This window comes from Chaetodon auriga, chromosome 11 (assembly GCF_051107435.1).
Source record: "Chaetodon auriga isolate fChaAug3 chromosome 11, fChaAug3.hap1, whole genome shotgun sequence".
NCBI classification, from domain to species: Eukaryota; Metazoa; Chordata; class Actinopteri; order Chaetodontiformes; family Chaetodontidae; genus Chaetodon; species Chaetodon auriga.
This window is the reverse complement of record NC_135084.1, coordinates 15,702,283-15,719,682: the sequence shown is the minus strand read 5'-3', so window position 1 is coordinate 15,719,682 and position 17,400 is coordinate 15,702,283. Positions and strand designations below refer to the sequence as shown.

The following is a 17,400-nucleotide window of genomic DNA, read 5'->3' as shown; positions in this document are numbered from 1 at the left end:
AATGAGCACTTGTGACGTGACATTTCAGATGTGGAAAGAGGGCTCCAGCATGAATCAGTGTTACAAAGAGACTTCGTAGTGAAATGCGGGGAGAATAACGGTCACATTAAATGAGTTCATCCATGTCAACGCTAAAACTCCCCAAAACAGAGACCATTAAAAACACAACATCTTATTTTCTTTGTTAAGGAACTTTATTGATCTTGCAGCAACAGTGCCCACTGGCATTGGAGTTTCATTAAAATAAAGTTGTTTAAAACTGGAACAGAAAGTTACAGTAAGTTTGTCTTCTTCAACGCACAATGTTAAGCCCTCATTGTCAAACCAAACTGATTTGAAATAAACCTGCAATCTGAATTATGATGCCGTACTATAAAGAGTTTTTATCGCCAAAAAATGTGCAATGCAAATTGGGTTCACGCAAACCCCTTCACGTGTTTGTCACCAAACATGGCCAGAATTAATTACAAAGCCAAAAAGAAAAAAGAAAATCTTTGATAGACATCATTCCAGCCATTCAGTGGTTCCAGTCATACAAAGAAACAAACTTATGGTATGAACATGTGGTAGAGTGATTTATTTGACTAGGATCGTGGCGTAAAAAAAAAAAAAAATCAAAAAATATTGGGAATTAACTAAATTAGCATGTGGCGTTCTTTTAACCACGTCTCCATCTGAACTTCAGAATCCCAAAATGAGTTGTTTACCTTCACATTTTCAAACTTCACAGCTGCTTGAGGAAGGAAATTATGTAGAAAAAAAAATTTATTTTGCTCAATTGCTAAGTACAATGTTTCCTGTTCAGTGTTACAGTGAAAAAATAAACATCTGTTGCAAAGTACAAATCGAGGACAGGGACCCTAGTGTTCGTTACTGCATTTGATGTTAAGTAAGGCATGGGCAGACATGACACATGAAAAGAATAAGGTAATGGAAGGTGGATTAAGGACACTGGGGACAGATTTGTAAATTAAGGGACAGCATCCATCGAGCCTGATGCAAACGATGCCTTCTGGTACCTTGAAACTTGGCACAGGCTTGACAGAGCTTCCACGCCCCCCAAAAATACCCTCAAATACTAAGAAACTGTATTAAAAAATAAAATGCATATAAAACATCTGGATTATTTCAAGTTTTTCAAAAAGTCTTCTTGTACTTTGCCCAAAAATTATAATTGAGATGTTAAAGGCAGAATGAGGAGGATGTTCCTAAATCAAATGTACAGACTCAGCCAAGGGGGTGTGCCGCTCCCAGCCAATAACAGCGCACAGAGCGCGAGGGCGGGACTCTACAATGCCAGATCTTAAGCAAGCATCCTAAGGGTGAACTACGAAGCAAGATTAATGGCTTAGTGAGGTATGCTGAGCCTGAAGACAGAGTTTTTACTGTCATGAAGGTGTCTCTTTTGACCTGGCTGCATCGCTATGATTTAACCCAGATATAAAAAGCGCCGCCCTTTCACTAATTGTGTGCCTGATGATGTCAATAGCGATTCTCAGCTGAGGGAATGTGTTAAATATGCAAATTTGCTGAGTTGTACGTTAGTGATGTCATCAAAAGAAGCCGTGTAATTAGAGCAGCACAAACTGTGTGCATCTCATTGAAGGTTTTTTTTTTTTGTGGAGGGAACCTTCATGCATTCAGCTGGTGATATAAAAAGTCACTTTTCTTCCTGTTAGCTTCAGGAAATTTTATTATTGGTATCTATCATCCATAATATTCAATCAATAAAATTCATGTCACTTTGATTTGACCAGAAGCTGAAGTGATCTCCACGTATCCTCCATTAAGGGGCAGAGTTCGACCTAAATGACATGTTTAAATATGGTGCATCAAGTTTAAAGTTTAAGAAATAAACTGGAGGCACTGAGGGCGCACTGGGTGGGAAATATATGTATGTCCTCCATTATAACGGCCTGTTCCTCAGCTGGCTACGTCGACCTTGCTTCGTAGTGCACCCCCGAGGAGCCAACTTTGAATGTTGGTTTACAAACTGCAGTCAACAAATCCTACTCGTTCTGCCTTTAACCATTTCCACATTAATCTACAGTAAATGTTTATCTGGTCTTGTTCAAAAACACCCGGCAGATGCAGCTACGCATGACCTCCTTTCTTAGACCGATCAAACTATGAACACGGAGCTGTTGATAACACAGCAAACCAGCTGAGTCAAACTAGCCATCAAATCTGGAGAAAAAAGTGCCTTAACTGGTCTTGGCAGGAGAGAAATGTGTAAATGCTTTTATAGCGAGGTCACCATAGTGACGAATCAAGCGGCTTGATGTTGTCAAACGATGCTGAAATCGAATTCGAAATGCCAGATTTCTAATTGACCTAACAGTGGGAAATACAATCATTTGATTATTACAAAACAGTGAACTAATGGCCTGAATTTCATTAAAAAAACGTCCTTTTCCTGAAATGAGGAAACTCACACAGGCTTGTATTGGTAATGGAAACTAAAATCTTGGAATGGCATGAAATCTTATTACAAACTAAAAACACAGCATCCCCTTTGCATTCCATCACGGGAACTAAAACAGACCAAACAACCGATTGCGGAGCTTTTCAAGTAGTTCCATAAAAAATAAAATTCACTTAAATAACATGCTTTCAAGGGTCTTCAAAACCAAAGACTGTGATGAATATCAAAGCTTTTGACTGATTCTAAGGCCAGTACGAAAAATGACCACTCCCTGCCCAATTTCGTTGGAATATTATCTGTTTTACAGTGTGCTCTGTTGAGGATCCTGACTCACAGAAAGCTGTAAGATGAGCACTGAGATCTACTAACTGGACAATGTGTCTGGGTACGTAATATTCCAGCCTCCACCCTCGCTGTGTGGTTGTTTATGTGTACAGCGACTGGTAAACATGGAAATCTATACAAATAAACCTAGTTTCCAGAGTTGGCCACACTGTACCTGTATGTATGATACACTGAATCCCCATGGTTTACACACATTACATCCAGCAGCGAGACAGAGAGCTAAAGAAGATGGCTGCCATGAGGGCTCACAACATTGGTTTCTACAAGCCAAGCCACTGGCACGGGTGATGCCAGGTCAATTGCTTTTGCTGGTGAGGTTCCAGTCTGTTTAGATGTCCATTTCAAACTGAGCATCATCACCTTGAAAACAAACAAAAGAAAAGACAGGAAGCTGTTGAGACATGCCTGGAACAGGTTTTAATTTCATGGGTGCGTCTGTTAAATGTTTGGGGACTTCGCCAATGAAACGTTTCCCATTACACAAGCTGGTTTCTCAATCCCCACTGTGACTCTTACCGTTTGCAGGCTTGCCATCATGGTTGATGTGGTTGTTGGCTTCATTCTTCTGGTTCTCTCTCAGGACATTTTGGCTTGTCACTCCAGGGATGACGGGCAGGTGGGCTGGGGGGGTCTGGGCAATGGGAGAATTGCGCCTGTCCAGTAGGAACTTACGGTCATAGATGATCCGGGTTCCTGCAAAGGACACGAATCGAGTTTGAGTTTGCTCCCGCTCTGTCTGAGGAAATGCGATGGTTTCAAAGGTCAAACGTCATATCAAATCCCTCAACAAGTATTCTTCAGGAAAACGCTGCCTGATCCGAGGGGGGCGGGACTTAGCCTCAACCACACCTGGACTGATAGGATCTGTCCCTGCTCAGTCTCTCCATTTGTTTATTGCAGCATGTTGGTCTGCGTGTGATATGACCCATCTTCTCCGTTTGACTGTGCACCAAATGCATTATTTGAGTAAGTTATGGATTTATGAGAGGAGTTCACAGGAGTTTACTGATTTTTGTTCCCATGTGCCCACTGAATCCTCGGTGTCAGCCAATGACTTTCGTGGAAATCCTTTGAAAGGACAATAAACTGTTGAATGGCTCTCATCTCTGGTCTTTATGCTTTAACTGGTGTGCCAATGCAGAGGTTCTTTAAATAACCCAGCGACCACAAAGTCAACTTTCTATTCCGCTTCTACTTCTGTGCTCTGTTCTGTGGCAGATGCAGGGCTTTGACAATGAGAACAGTCCCAGTTAAGATGGCAATCGAAAGTCCAACCCCCCCAAAAACAAAGAAAAACTAAACCGCTTTAAGTCAGTGGTTCTCAAACAGGCCGCTCTGAGAAGCCAAGACAATGTACAAACTGGTAGACTGATTAAATCTAACTACATGTTTCTTTTCACGTGCATTTCTCGTTTGGTTCTCTTGTGCAAACGTTGCTCAAACTGCCGGTTTATACACAAAAAAGAACACACGGTTCTCTCAACACAGTGAGGGCAAAACAGACTTCAAGCTTACTCAGTGAGCTCCATGAGTTTTTATCTTCTGTCAAAAATCTGTTGATGCTGTACTTCTGAATAAATGGGATTAACCTCGACAGTTCTCTGGTTTATTTATTGTTCCCGTATTAATCAGATCCACTTTCCTTTTACACAGCAGACACTTTGACTTGTCACGGCTCAGTTTCAGACATTAGAACAATGCACGGCAGTTTCACATATAGTCATTATATTTCCATAGTTATTTATTGTACAGGGAGCAGGCTTTTCTGTGTCGGCTGCATCAAACGGACGACTTTAACGTTTGATCTTGAATTAGTAATGATAACCATATTCCTGCAGTTTCGACCGGGGATGCTGTTTTGACAGCACAGCAGCTACTCACCGGGCTGATGAAGCGCTTCTGCTATTTCTTGCCAACATTTGTCTTTTTTGACTCGGTCACGGCAAATGTGTTGATGATAGATTAATCTTTTTTGGCTCCAGCTTCTCCAATGTGAAGGCTTTATATCATTGTAAACTAAATATGATTTGGGGTTTGGACTGTTGGCTGGACGTAACAAGACATTTTAGGTCTGTGATGGACTTTTTTTTATGACTTTCTGACATTGTACAGGCATTAAGATTAATTGATGATAAGTAACAACCAAAATCCCTTGACAGAAAGGCTCTATATCATTCCAAGAATGGACAAGAGCACAGGATTGGAACACATTGGTAAACAGGTAAGTCTTTATCTTGGTTTTTAAGGAAGTCAGCATTGTCTCAAGTCTAAGCTCTTCCTGGAAATTTGTTCTCCATCAGAGCAGCACAGAAGCTAAAGGCAGCTTCAGTAACCCAAAAGCAGCCAATGTGAGAGGTCTGCAAAGTTCATACTGGGTCAGAAGATCCAGTGAGTAACTTGGACCTGAACTGCTCTGTGAGTTATGGACAAACAACAGAATCCTGAAGTTGATTTTGTGAGGAAATGGATCTGATGCAGTGATTTGAGGACTGGGATTCTATGATGTGCTTTTTTGGTTTTTGTTACCACCCTGATCAAACTGAAGCAGTTTCTGGAAAGATTTAAGGCAACAACACAGAGATAAGAGATGACAGTCATGCAGTGGTACGTGTACAGTATCCTTCCTCACTTTAATGTACTTCCTTATTTGGAAGGGCGTTGCATGGACTGAAATGAATCATATCCTGCAATCTGGCTATACTTCAAACAATTATTATTATTATTATTATTCTACACAGCTGATGCACAGCATCTGCTTTAAACTACTGGTTATCACGTTCCCATCTGCATTGGGTGGGTTTTCACCTTATTTCTTTAAACACAACTTTTAAATAGATAAGAATACATTCATCCGAACATCTGCGCTGCAAACCAGCCAATCAGGAAGCAGCCAGGAAGCATAGGGGCGGGACTAAGCTTTGTTTTTGTTTTGATCGGGATGACAAGGCAGCCGAGGCCACAGTTACATGTTAAAGGTTTAGTGAGAGCACACCAGCACAGAACTGTCCTCCATTTTCCTAAATAAATCTGATAAATAGCGGGACCTCCTCTTACCTCCGGGAGTGGTAGAGAATAAAGTGCCTCCAGGGGTGGTGCAATAGTCATGAGGTAGCTGCGTTGTGTCGTTGATCAACACCGTCCTGGTCGGGATGGCCCTGCTCTCGCTATGCTGACGACTGGCCGACATTTTCAGCGCCGATTCGATGACAAATCCAGCAGCTACAGAAAACTGTGGTGCTTATTTCCCGACGGACGGTGGAAACCCGGGCCGTTCCCCACTCTCTTATATCTTCCCAAAGGCTTTCTTGTCTTTCCTGTCGTCCTCCCAGCCGTCAGCACCGTCCCCTCCCTCGCCAAGGCAGGAAGCACGACACGCGGCGGGCGGATGTGAAGTCAGCGGTGCGGAGCATCAGCCACACGGTGCCAACCTATGAAAAAAATAACTTTATGTTTTGTTTTGTTTTTTAAGGCGTAATTATCATTTTATTAAAATTGTTAGCTAGCACAAGTTGTGCCGTTGCGTGCGTTAGCCTCACAAAATGTTTTTAACAAGCAAATGGATAACATGAATTCACAAAATTGTAACTAATCGAGGGGAAAATCAAAGAAACAGAAATTACTGAAATATCCATCATGTTTATACTTTTTGAGGTTCCTAAAAGTTTAAGAAATGATAACTGGTGAAGTCTAATAAAGGCCAGTTTCGATGCTGCATTCAAGTGTTCCTCGTCTGTTTTCCCCCCCACAGGTAAAACGGACAAAGTTCATAAGGAGGGAACAAACTTCCTGAGAAGATGGAAAGTGGCATTTTCCAACAGTTAGGATATGTTATACCCTCAGGGCGACAGACAGAGAGTCTCATTCATGTATATAGCATATTTTGGTCCATTCACTAATGTTCCTAACATGCACGAGTCTTTTCTATAATCTATAATTATGAGTCACTTTGATGCAGGCACAAGCCATGTCATGCGAGATCATAGCCTCTAGAGTTACAGAAGATTACAGTGCATTGACATATGGTTTAGTTTGCATTGGTCTTCACAGAACAGAACAGCTGAATTTACAGCCACTGGGTATAATTCAATACAAAGGCTAAAAATAAGTAGTTTTGAGTCAGTGCATGTATGATGTAATTGTTTAAAACATCCCATGGACACACTAACAAGGTTTAGGACTTGATTTTTCTTTTGAGCAGGTTTCTAAGACATATTTTAAAGCTTACCGATATAGTCTGATAAATAGAGATCATTGTCAACTGATGTTCCCTCAATAAATAAATATTGTACAGAGTGAGAGAGAGAGGGCTGGTGATGTTTGTTGATTATATTTTCTATTCTTAATTGGAATCTGTAAAGTAACAACGAAATAAATGTAGTGGAGTAAAAAGTACAATGTTTCCTTCTGACATGTAGTACAGTAGAAGTATAATGTAGCAGGAAGTGGAAATACTGAAATGAGGTAGAAGTACCTCAAAAATGCACATAAGTACAGTACTTGAGTAAATGTACTTAATTACTTTCCACCACAGGTTTTATACAAATGCAAACTTCCACTCGTCTTTTGCACGCAGAAATCATCATATTAAATAACATAAATATAAAATAACTAAAAATATAAATCGAAATAATTATATTTTAAAAATCTAAATATTTACACAAATCCGACAGTCCTGGAAGGCAACAGTGGCAAAGTGCGCATGCGTTGTCTTGCGGCGGACGCTACCCAGCGCAGACGTTTCCTTCCGCCGCCATCCTTCATCCCAGAGCCAGACAGCAACACAACCCTGCAGTTAAATATGAGCTTCGCAGTGGAAGAGAGGGGAAACCCGAACTCCCTGAGCTATCGCCTGTTCTTCAGTAAGTAGAAACAGAGTAGAAATCATACACTTTAGTCATTTTCTGCTAGTTTTGAGGTCTGCACACACCTCACAGGCCAGCTGCAACTTCCCACGTGTCACTAATTCATTTAAGGTCGCCGGTTTGTTTCATCATACCAGAATTAAAGTTGACACGTTGTTCTTAAACGGAAAATTATAAACAAATCTCCGCTGGATTAGGTAGTCGTAATGACTCTTTCTAGCCATGTTAAGTTGCGCCTACCAGTTGTGCCGGTTTGACTGGATAAGACCAGTCTCAGGTGCGATTGCTTGGTTTCTGACATAATTTACAGCAGGCCGAGTCTCATCGCCCACCTTTCACTGATATTCTTTGCAGAATGAAGTTTGCTATTCTCCGGGAAATCTCGGAAATATACCATCCAGGATATAATCATAAGAGCTTGTGTGACAACGCCCTCTCTGCGTACAACACTTGCTCAAACCTATGTGGTATTGACAGGACCAGACTGTGGAGCTGCACACAAGGTCACAGATTATTGATCATTTAACGTTTTCAGAATTTCTCGAAGCTTTATTTTGAAAGCCTAATTCAAGTGTCAGATCTGCCAGAATCAACTCGTTAGTTTTCATAATCAAAACGCGAAGTGGTAGGATGCCAGTTGACGAGTGGCCCCGGGCAGGTGAACGAGCACTGCCTGTTCTATTACTGTGTGTACCAGATTGGTATTTGAACCACAGATGGGCAGAGCCATGAGAAAAGTAATGTTTGTCATAATGTGTTATACACAGTCAAAAAGGCATCTTTGTTCACGCAGTGCTTAATCTTGACTGTTTTACAGAAAATGCTGACGGAAAGTACATCTCACCATTCCATGACATACCAATATTTGCTGATGAGAGTCAGGTAAAGTCACAATTACCCCACTAATTATGTAAATATGTGTGTACCCCGGTTAAAATGCCACCTGCGGTGCTGCCGTGAATATGTCGTTTTGTAGTTGCAGTATATATGACGAAAGGTCGTGTCTGTTTGTGAGGGCAGTGGCCTTCACTCTTTATTTCCACAGAGCTGTGTCAATACATTTTGTGATTGCAGTGGATTATTTATTATCTTATCTTTATGAAATCCTTAATCCTGTTTGCAGAAAAGGTTTGACCAAAGTAAAAGGCAGAACGTGGCACATAACGTAAGCGTCCTGTGTTTGTGCTGTTGTGCAGCACACTGTTTCAGAATGATTTAGGTCGAATCATGACGGATTCGTGTCTCTTACAGAACATCTTCCACATGGTTGTTGAAGTACCAAGATGGACAAATGCAAAGATGGAGGTATGACTCTCAAATCAACTTTTGGATCTGATTTTAGTAGCTTTGGCTCTTATCAGGTTATCCAGCAGGTCTTAAAAGATTTTGATTAACCCGTGGTTTATGGAATGACTGACCCATAAAAGAATGTGCAATCCTTTAGATGAAAGTTAAACAAGATTAAACATTGAGATTTATCATTTCTACCCTTGTCTTTAGTTAGATAATGTGAATTCAGTCATGCAAATCATTCTTTTGCAGCCGGGTTTAAATGTGTTCCAGTGGGGCGTCATGAATGTCCTTCAGCATTAATGAAATGCCCTTTTTTTACGCTGATCCTGCCTTTTAAAACTAAAAGCTTTGCAATTCATTCTCAGATCGCAACAAAAGACCTTTTGAACCCAATAAAGCAAGATGTGAAGAAGGGCGCACTGCGATATGTTGCCAATGTGTTCCCACACAAGGGCTACATCTGGAACTATGGGGCCATTCCTCAGGTGAGTTTGTTGTCTGAAAGATGTCCAACCCTGCAGTGTTTTAAAGCAGCGAATGCTCAGGAGCTTTACTTCACTCAGGCGCCGTGCTTTGTTTCCTGATGTTTCAGACATGGGAAGATCCCGCACACAAAGATAAAGACACAGACTGCGTTGGTGACAACGACCCCATCGATGTCTGCGAAATCGGCACTAAGGTACGATACTGGCTGATGAGTTCACTGCCTCGGTCAGGGGTGGGGATCTGGGCTACTTTGTGATCCTAAACTGATTCTAAATGAAGCCAGTGTACCAAAAAAAAAAAACCTTGAGGCTGGCTCAAAAAGCGAGTTGTTCCCCATATACCCAATTCACCGCAGACATACATGTTTATCAGTAATCAAAATAAACAGATGAAATTGCTTCTGTTATCTATGCTCCTCACCCAAACTCAAGAAGCAGCCTAGCTTGGAACATGAACACGATGCGCATGTTTACCAGGATAATCCAGCAAATGACAACAGGAAATGAGGATTAAAATGTACTCTCCAGGTGTGTTCCCGTGGGGAGGTAATCAAAGTGAAGGTGCTTGGGATCCTGGCCATGATCGATGAGGGGGAGACTGATTGGAAGGTGATTGCAATCAACGTAGAGGACACTGACGCCAACAACTTTAACAGTAAGCATTTTATTTGAGCCCCTTTTTGTTCTCTGTCCCAGTTCGTGTTCAGTCCTGCTTGACTCATACTGAGCTCCTTTTGTTGTCTGTGCTCAGACATCAGTGACGTCCGGCGGCTGAAACCTGGTTTTCTGGAAGCCACGGTCGACTGGTTCAAAATGTACAAAGTGCCAGATGGGAAACCAGAGAACCGCTTCGCTTTCAACGAGGAGTTCAAGGACAAGGTCTCCACCTAACACACCTTGTCAAACTTGTCCATAAAGCGTTGAAACGTCACTTGGGCCGAAATTAAAATACAGTTACATACAGATTTTCTTGCCCAAATGTGATAGTTAACTGTAAAAAGCCTTTCTATTAGCTAAGTGCTTGCTGTGTTTTGCGTTTCAGGACTTTGCCATTGATGTAATCAAGAACACTCACAACTTCTGGAAAGACCTCGTTTCCCAAAAGACCACCGCTGGTGAACTGAACTGGTAAACGCTCGTCTTACTGCTTCGACAACAGCTAAAAATCCAGCTGCTTTTAGAACGAATGTCCACTGAATTGTATGCATTCATGGCTTTTGCACTATCAATGACTGTGTCTTATCATGCAATACAGCAAGAACACGTGTGTGTCGGCCGGTGACAGCCCTTACTGCTGCTCAGCAGATGAGGCTACAGCTGCTGTTGGTGAAGTAAGAAAGATTTTGTTCATCCACTTATGCTGTGACAGCACCAGTTCCTCCTTAACTGCTGCTTCATAACTGGTGTTTCACTCTGTTTTTAGACATGTCCTTGTGGAAAAGAAGAACCCATCCCTTCAACAGGTAGCATTTCCCAACATATTCCTCTAAACAATGTCCAGATTATTGAATTTCTGCCGAACTTTCTGCTTGAAACTGATCTGACGTGCGACTGTCTCGAATGTCTTCTTTTGCAGTAGATAAATGCTTCTACTATGAGAGGAAGTAATCCAGGCGCCGGGTGGATCGGAGCAGAGAGAAAGGCTCATCTCTCAGGGACGCTTGAAGATAGTCTTGCGTTAGGAACCACTGGGATTACAGCATGGGTGGTTGGGTCCGGGTTGGCTGTTTGCCAGTAGATGGAGCGATAATGTTACATATTGTAGAGGACGATCAAAACAGTTGTCATGTCTTGACCAATGAATTTTCACTTACTTAACAAAGATCTTGATGGAGATGTGCTGTCATAAACAAAGTACAGGTAGTTTGCCCAGTAGATACTTGTCCTGTATGAGACTCGGAACTGCTTTAATAAAAATTCACGAGTTAAATTATCACCAAGGTGTGGTTTATTTTTTCCCCTCACAAGGACTGGAACATGAAATTGCCTAACACTCAAGTCTCTATTTTGCTGCCATGGGTCTAAAGTTTATTGGGTAAAAGTTGACATTTGCTTTATGTTCTGTTATTGTGATAATGCTGCCACCTAGTGTTCGGTACCCTACACTATCTTTTTGCAGTGTGATGTGTTTAAATGTACTGTACGTTTACTATTTTCATATGACTATTTGTGGTGTGTGTTCGCTCATTCCCTCGACGAATACATTATGGTGCTTTTTACTTCATTACATTTATTTGATATCTGTTCCTACTAGTTCATTTGCAGATTCAGATGCGGTACAAATTAACAAATTAATTATAATGTCTATTGTTGCAGTTTAAGCAATCCAGCAGTATACGTGTATTTGTCAAGTGACGTGCACGTTAAGGCATCAGTAATTAAAAGCCAATGATATATGTAAATCTGAAGTGGGGCATTCTGCATAATGAGTACTTGGTACTTTAAGTATATTTTACTGCTAATATTAAAGTAAGATTTTACTTGTGACAGACTATATCTACACCATTGAAGTGCTATTTTTATTTAATAAAAAGGTAACAGTACTGCTTACAGCTCTGGTAATGAATGATTACTGTTCATTTCTTAGAATAAAAAAACAAAAACAAAACATCACCGGCACGCGCGCCCCTCCTGCTTTATTAGCCATGACGATGACGTATTTCCGGTTAACTGTCAAACTTGGACGCTTGATGTCAGTCGACGGGACCACAGACCAACCGACGGACTCTTAGGCACGGCAGACCGAGGTAATACCCAAATAATACATTCACTTTTCTGTGTTCGAGTTCCCACATTTCCCCTCCAGCCTTGTTTTCTGCTTGTTGAACCACTTTCCAGACATTTTTATGTTTCTGGCGTAGTTTTGTCATAGTAGACCTCCTGCGCTCTCGTGCTGTTTACCAGCCTAAATTTATCATTGTTTACTTTGTGACAGGTGATGTTGTTACTAGCAGCTACATGTGATAAGCCGAACTGTGGCAGCAATCGTGAAATCTCTGGAACAGTCCTTTCTGATGAGCTCAGTCATGAGTTTAGTGGCCTGTCGTGTTTTCTGTTTTTATTTATGTATATTTGTATCGAATTATCAATTCGAGATTTGCGTGAAAACCTGAGGTTATTGGTGACACGGCTGCCGACGTTTTTGAGGGTTAACTCAGTACACACTGCCTGGTGTGTTATGGTATGTAATACGTAGATGTAGGAATTAAATGTCATGCTTTATGAATGGAGTTTGGTGTTTACAAATGACCCAGGTGAAACACTGTGCCATGAATTAACTAACAAGTGGGTAATTTCCCGAAGCCGTAGTCCCTGAAGGCCTCAGTAATAACTGGAACAAGCACATCATGTCCCACAGAAAGTGACAGGTGTGTGTGTGTGTGTGTGTGTGTGTGTGTGTGTGTGTGTGTGTGTGTGTGTGTGAGAGAGGGAGAGGGAGAGACTGAGAGAGGGAACTAGGGGGTGACTGCTGAGATCAAGTGTCCTTGCCACAACCTGTCATAAAAATAGTCAGAGGAAGATCAGTGTGGCACAGTGAGACAGCTCCGGGAACAAGCTAGCATCTAAAAATCATCTAAAGCCTGTTTGTTGCCTAGTTTGCCCTCCTTTCCTTTCATGCTTTAAAGCTTGTGTGATTACAGAGCTTACACATACCAGCAGAGTAATCCAGGGTCAGGAATAATGATTAACAATGAGCTTCAGTGCTAAATTCTGTAATGCAACAACGTCCGATTGCAACAGTGCACTAAATTCTATACTTATTTGCTAACTTATTCTGCCTTTATTTGTCAGTATGTGCTGTGTTGGGATGTATGCTTATGGAGAGGGGCTTTGTTTAAGGTCTGACAGCAGCTTGAACATAAACTAATCACCATATCAGTGATGATATCAGTCATATTATCTGTTTTACAGGCAGTCAAGAGAAATGTCTTTTATATTTGACTGGATCTGCAGGAGCTTCAGCAGTGTCTTGCAGCTCTTAGGTAAGGTACTGTGCATAATTATCAACAATATTGTCCAACTTTAACCACCAGATGCAAAATAGATTGCCATTTGACATACAGAGCATCAATTTTCAAACAGTCCGAACGACATTGTGCTATTTGACATTGCTCTCCTCCAATTCACTCCTATTTTGGAACAAAAACTTCCCAAAGTTCCTTGTGAAAGTGTCAGAAATTTGATATGATACAGTAACAGAACACTGAGCAGCTGATCTTTGAAAACAGCAAAAAAAAAAAAAAATCATTGTCATCTTTAAGACTGAAATTAAATAAAAAGTTTCTATAGAGTTTATATTAAATTCATGGTGGCACGGTGGCACAGTGGCAACACTGTCGCCTCACAGCAAGAAGGTACCGGGTTCGAATCTCGCTGCGGGCACCGGGTGTGTCCTCCACCATGCTTCGGTGCCTGCTGCTCGAGGAGGGCCTTTCTGTGTGGAGTTTGCATGTTCTCCCCGTGTTCACCTGGGGTATCCTCCGTGTGCATGTTCTCCCCGTGTTCACCTGGGGTATCCTCCGTAAAAATATACCCCCACTAAAAACATGCAAGAAGATCACCACCTGACCAATGGTGACACAGAAGAATGGGTCCCCGGGCGCCGGTCTGGCTGCCCACCGCTCCTGGTCTGCCGCGGAGGAGGGATGACCAGGATGGGTCAAAGGCGGAAGTCAAATTTCACCTCCGTGTGTGTGACAATAAAGGGGAATGTCTCCCCCCGATTCTTCTTCTTCACATGATTGTTTTCATTTTATCATCAGGGCTGTACAAGAAGACCGGCAAGCTCGTGTTCCTTGGACTCGACAATGCTGGAAAAACAACACTCCTGCATATGCTCAGAGATGACAGGCTAGGGCAGCACGTGCCCACGCTACATCCAAGTACACCCAACGTTTTGACATGTTGTCAGTTCACCTATCAGCCTTGTTTTTCTTGCTTCATCACTTATGTAAAGTCAGTGCTTCCTGTCTGTCCTCAGCATCCGAGGAGCTGACCATAGCTGGAATGACCTTTACGACGTTTGACCTCGGAGGTCACACACAAGGTGGGAAAAAGGAAAATGCTGTTTAGTGCACTGGCAGCTACTGCTTGTGTGTTGCATGAATACTGAAACTGCGCTGCTCTCACAGCACGAAGGATCTGGAAGAACTACCTCCCAGCCATAAACGGTATAGTCTACCTGGTGGATTGTGCTGATCATGAGCGACTAGCAGAGGCTAAAGTTGAACTGGATGTAAGTTCATTATATTGATGTCACTTGTATATTACACACATAACACTGTTCTTTATAGCTTTCGCTAATAGGAATGCTCGCTGTCTGCAGGCCTTGTTAACGGATGAAACCATCTCAAACGTCCCAGTTCTCATCCTGGGGAATAAAATTGACCGTCCAGAGGCCATCAGTGAGGATGCACTCAGAGGAATGTTTGGTCTTCATGGACATACAACTGGAAAGGTAATGAACACATAGGATTAAATGATGTAACTGAAAGCTGGAGTGTTTCATTTTTTCTGTTTTTGTAGCCATATGTCTGGTGGAAAGTGGTAGAAACATAAAAAGGCATATTTGCTATCATCAGAGACCTCTTGCTTTCTCTGCTTTGTGGCTTTGGTAAATAGTGCATTTGTGCCCATGTTTCCTGGTTGTTCAAGGACATTTTCACTGCATAATAACAACAGTGAGCTTCACAGATCTCACAAGGCCAGACCTACCTGCCTCTCTGCACAGAAGGAAAGTGTTACTACACCCACTGTTGCTCTGAGAAAGTTAAAAACTCTGAGACGCATGAATTTCTAATTCAAATCTGACTTGCCAAGGGCAGGGATGACTGTGCTTAGATCACAGCTGCTCTTGTTAAATGCAGTGGCAGTGGGGGTTCACTATGCTGTTGAGAGGCATTTGGCACATTACCTGTAATGCAAATTCTTCATTGTTAGTGTAAATCTTGTTTACCGCCTGCTGCTTCTCAGCAAGAGACGAGCAAGATGAGACAAAATGAGGTAGGGAAGGGAAGCGGAATGCAATAGTGAGCCGCTTGGAAAGCCTGTGTCAGAGATCCATAGTATTGAGTCAGACTGCAGGGCTACAAATATCAACTATGCTCCAGCCTCTGTTGTACATCGTGCTGAAGTTATAGGTTTAACACTGATGGTGTCCACGGTAAAAGGTGTCGAAATGTTTGTGTTGTGAATTAAAATCTGTGCTTTTGGATGTGTGTTTCTTTTCAGGGCAAAGTGTCACTGAAGGAGCTGAATTTGAGGCCAATGGAGGTTTTCATGTGCAGCGTGCTGAAGAGACAAGGCTACGGAGAAGGTTTCCGCTGGCTCTCCCAGTATATTGACTAATTCGCGTTCTTTTAATAATCTTGACCAGGTTTACCGTGCTGCCTGTGCACACAAAGACATGTTCCACACAAAACTACCTGCCGTAGAGAGACATTTTATGAAGTATACCATATTTAGGACTTTGACTGTGCTCTTAGGGAATGTGTTTCATGTAGTGTTCTGTGTTCATGCGTTCAAAGAAATCTGTGTTTCATATCAGTCATACCGCAGTGAGTCAAACTAGGAATCCTCAGTCTGTATTATTCAGGTTGAGTATGGAGAATAATGTTCGTGGTGTGGTTTCTGGCTTAACTTAAAGCCTGTAGAGAATTCTGTGTGCCATATAGAACATGTCATCGCTGTGAACCAGTTTCTGACCCGGGTGTATTTTTAGCTGCTGGTGTAGGCTTACAGTGAAGGTCAATTTGTTCAACACTCTGGAGTTACTCTTCCTTGATGGAGGATAGATCTTAGAATTATATCTTTATATTTATCCTATTTCTTTCAAACTAATGGGAATCTTGAAGTACCATCAGTTTTTTCCAAGAATATAATTTTTCTGGAAAGTGCTGAAGAGATTTGGTGCCATATTTGTTCATGAGAGAAGTGTTACTAGAGTATCCTGCTACAGACTGTTCTGCTGATTGCATGTTTTTTTAATGAATGAAGGGTTTACCACTACTGGCCAATTATATGAATGTGACCACAAGTGCATTAACTGACATTTTGCTGCAAGGGGCTTTATTTAATAGCACAAAATAGTGGTAAATAAGTGCAGGAAATGTTAACTGCATCAGCACAGCTAGTTGATGTAACAAACTCATACCTGTCCGCGGTGAGGATGCCAAACTACCTGTTTTCATGATGGTTAATTGCTGTGAAATGACTCGAGTACTTTGTGATTAGTGGCTGCTCACAACATGCAGTGATATTATGAGAGTACTTGGGTGGTGCCTAAAAATAGGGCATGCAAAAGATATGCATGAAATTACCTCTTAGCGCAATATTATACATTATTTTTTATATAAGCTCTTATTTATATTTTGAAATAATAATTTGGCTTGCCTTATGTTACATCAAGCATTGGGCTCTGAAGTAATGTATGTTACAAAAAAAAAAGGTAGGTCATATTGTTATTGAACATGTGTGAAGTTTGAGCATAATAAATATTTTTGACAATCCTTTCACTCTTTCTTGTCATGGTAGTTTATTATTAAGTTTAAATTGGAAAAGGTTTGATGCAACCACTTGCAAACATTACTAAACCATACTATTATTACTATACAGTAAAAATATGTTATTATATAGAATTATTATCAATGGATATGGTCAAACATTAAAAACGTGCTACTCAGAAATAATGTTTTTAAAAAACAAATAAGTCATTTTGAACTGAATGAAAACCGAAAACCACACAAGATTTCCACTCTTTCCATTAAAATTCCTGGTTGTACATATTACAGTTCATTTAAACGGGTGAGTCGATGTCCTGTTCAGGTGTTCCCTGCTGTGTTCCCATAACATGTGAACACGCCACTGTCAGGAGGAACACATGGAAGCCATGAAACGGAGCAAGCAACTATATTCCCGCCTCATTGCTTCCCATTGGCTCGGACCAGTTCGTCGTTTTCATTCTCACCAATCAAATCAATAGGTGGGTGTC

The 17,400-nt window shown here is 41.5% G+C and overlaps 3 protein-coding genes across 3 annotated transcripts; 2 read left to right on the top strand and 1 right to left on the bottom strand.

Moving 5' to 3' along the window:
- Window positions 1-491: 491 nt before the first annotated feature.
- On the bottom strand, window positions 492-6,138 carry eif4ebp2 (eukaryotic translation initiation factor 4E binding protein 2). Its single transcript, XM_076743059.1, has 3 exons — window positions 5,825-6,138; window positions 3,287-3,463; window positions 492-3,130 (listed from the first exon to the last, which is right to left on the bottom strand). Exons 1-3 carry the CDS (start codon window positions 5,955-5,957, stop codon window positions 3,099-3,101), a joined length of 342 nt encoding a protein of 113 aa, XP_076599174.1. The 5' UTR covers window positions 5,958-6,138; the 3' UTR covers window positions 492-3,098.
- Window positions 6,139-7,500: 1,362 nt separating this feature from the next.
- ppa1b (inorganic pyrophosphatase 1b) lies at window positions 7,501-11,346 on the top strand. Its single transcript, XM_076743058.1, has 11 exons — window positions 7,501-7,629; window positions 8,450-8,514; window positions 8,884-8,937; window positions 9,291-9,410; window positions 9,518-9,604; window positions 9,939-10,065; window positions 10,162-10,289; window positions 10,453-10,538; window positions 10,666-10,741; window positions 10,834-10,873; window positions 10,987-11,346. The coding sequence occupies exons 1-11, from the start codon at window positions 7,569-7,571 to the stop codon at window positions 11,016-11,018; spliced, it is 876 nt and encodes a 291-aa protein (XP_076599173.1). The 5' UTR covers window positions 7,501-7,568; the 3' UTR covers window positions 11,019-11,346.
- Window positions 11,347-12,066: 720 nt separating this feature from the next.
- sar1ab (secretion associated, Ras related GTPase 1Ab) lies at window positions 12,067-16,924 on the top strand. Its single transcript, XM_076743126.1, has 7 exons — window positions 12,067-12,157; window positions 13,323-13,393; window positions 14,174-14,293; window positions 14,392-14,457; window positions 14,543-14,646; window positions 14,737-14,868; window positions 15,642-16,924. The coding sequence occupies exons 2-7, from the start codon at window positions 13,336-13,338 to the stop codon at window positions 15,756-15,758; spliced, it is 597 nt and encodes a 198-aa protein (XP_076599241.1). The 5' UTR covers window positions 12,067-12,157; window positions 13,323-13,335; the 3' UTR covers window positions 15,759-16,924.
- The last annotated feature ends 476 nt before the right edge of the window (window positions 16,925-17,400 follow it).

What these genes read in the sequence shown, in the direction of transcription:
- sar1ab (XM_076743126.1), top strand. Translation starts at nt 13,336, where the DNA reads ATGTCTTTTATATTTGACTGGATCTGCAGGAGCTTCAGCAGTGTCTTG. An exon ending in CAGTGTCTTGCAGCTCTTAG is followed by an intron (nt 13,394 to 14,173) that starts GTAAGGTACTGT and finishes TTTTATCATCAG; the next exon opens with GGCTGTACAAGAAGACCGGC. An exon ending in AGGCTAAAGTTGAACTGGAT is followed by an intron (nt 14,647 to 14,736) that starts GTAAGTTCATTA and finishes CGCTGTCTGCAG; the next exon opens with GCCTTGTTAACGGATGAAAC.
- ppa1b (XM_076743058.1), top strand. Translation starts at nt 7,569, where the DNA reads ATGAGCTTCGCAGTGGAAGAGAGGGGAAACCCGAACTCCCTGAGCTAT. An exon ending in ACGAGGAGTTCAAGGACAAG is followed by an intron (nt 10,290 to 10,452) that starts GTCTCCACCTAA and finishes TTTGCGTTTCAG; the next exon opens with GACTTTGCCATTGATGTAAT. An exon ending in AGAACCCATCCCTTCAACAG is followed by an intron (nt 10,874 to 10,986) that starts GTAGCATTTCCC and finishes CTTCTTTTGCAG; the next exon opens with TAGATAAATGCTTCTACTAT.
- eif4ebp2 (XM_076743059.1), bottom strand. Translation starts at nt 5,957, where the DNA reads ATGTCGGCCAGTCGTCAGCATAGCGAGAGCAGGGCCATCCCGACCAGG. An exon ending in ATTCTCTACCACTCCCGGAG is followed by an intron (nt 3,464 to 5,824) that starts GTAAGAGGAGGT and finishes TGTCCTTTGCAG; the next exon opens with GAACCCGGATCATCTATGAC. An exon ending in TGATGGCAAGCCTGCAAACG is followed by an intron (nt 3,131 to 3,286) that starts GTAAGAGTCACA and finishes TTTGTTTTCAAG; the next exon opens with GTGATGATGCTCAGTTTGAA.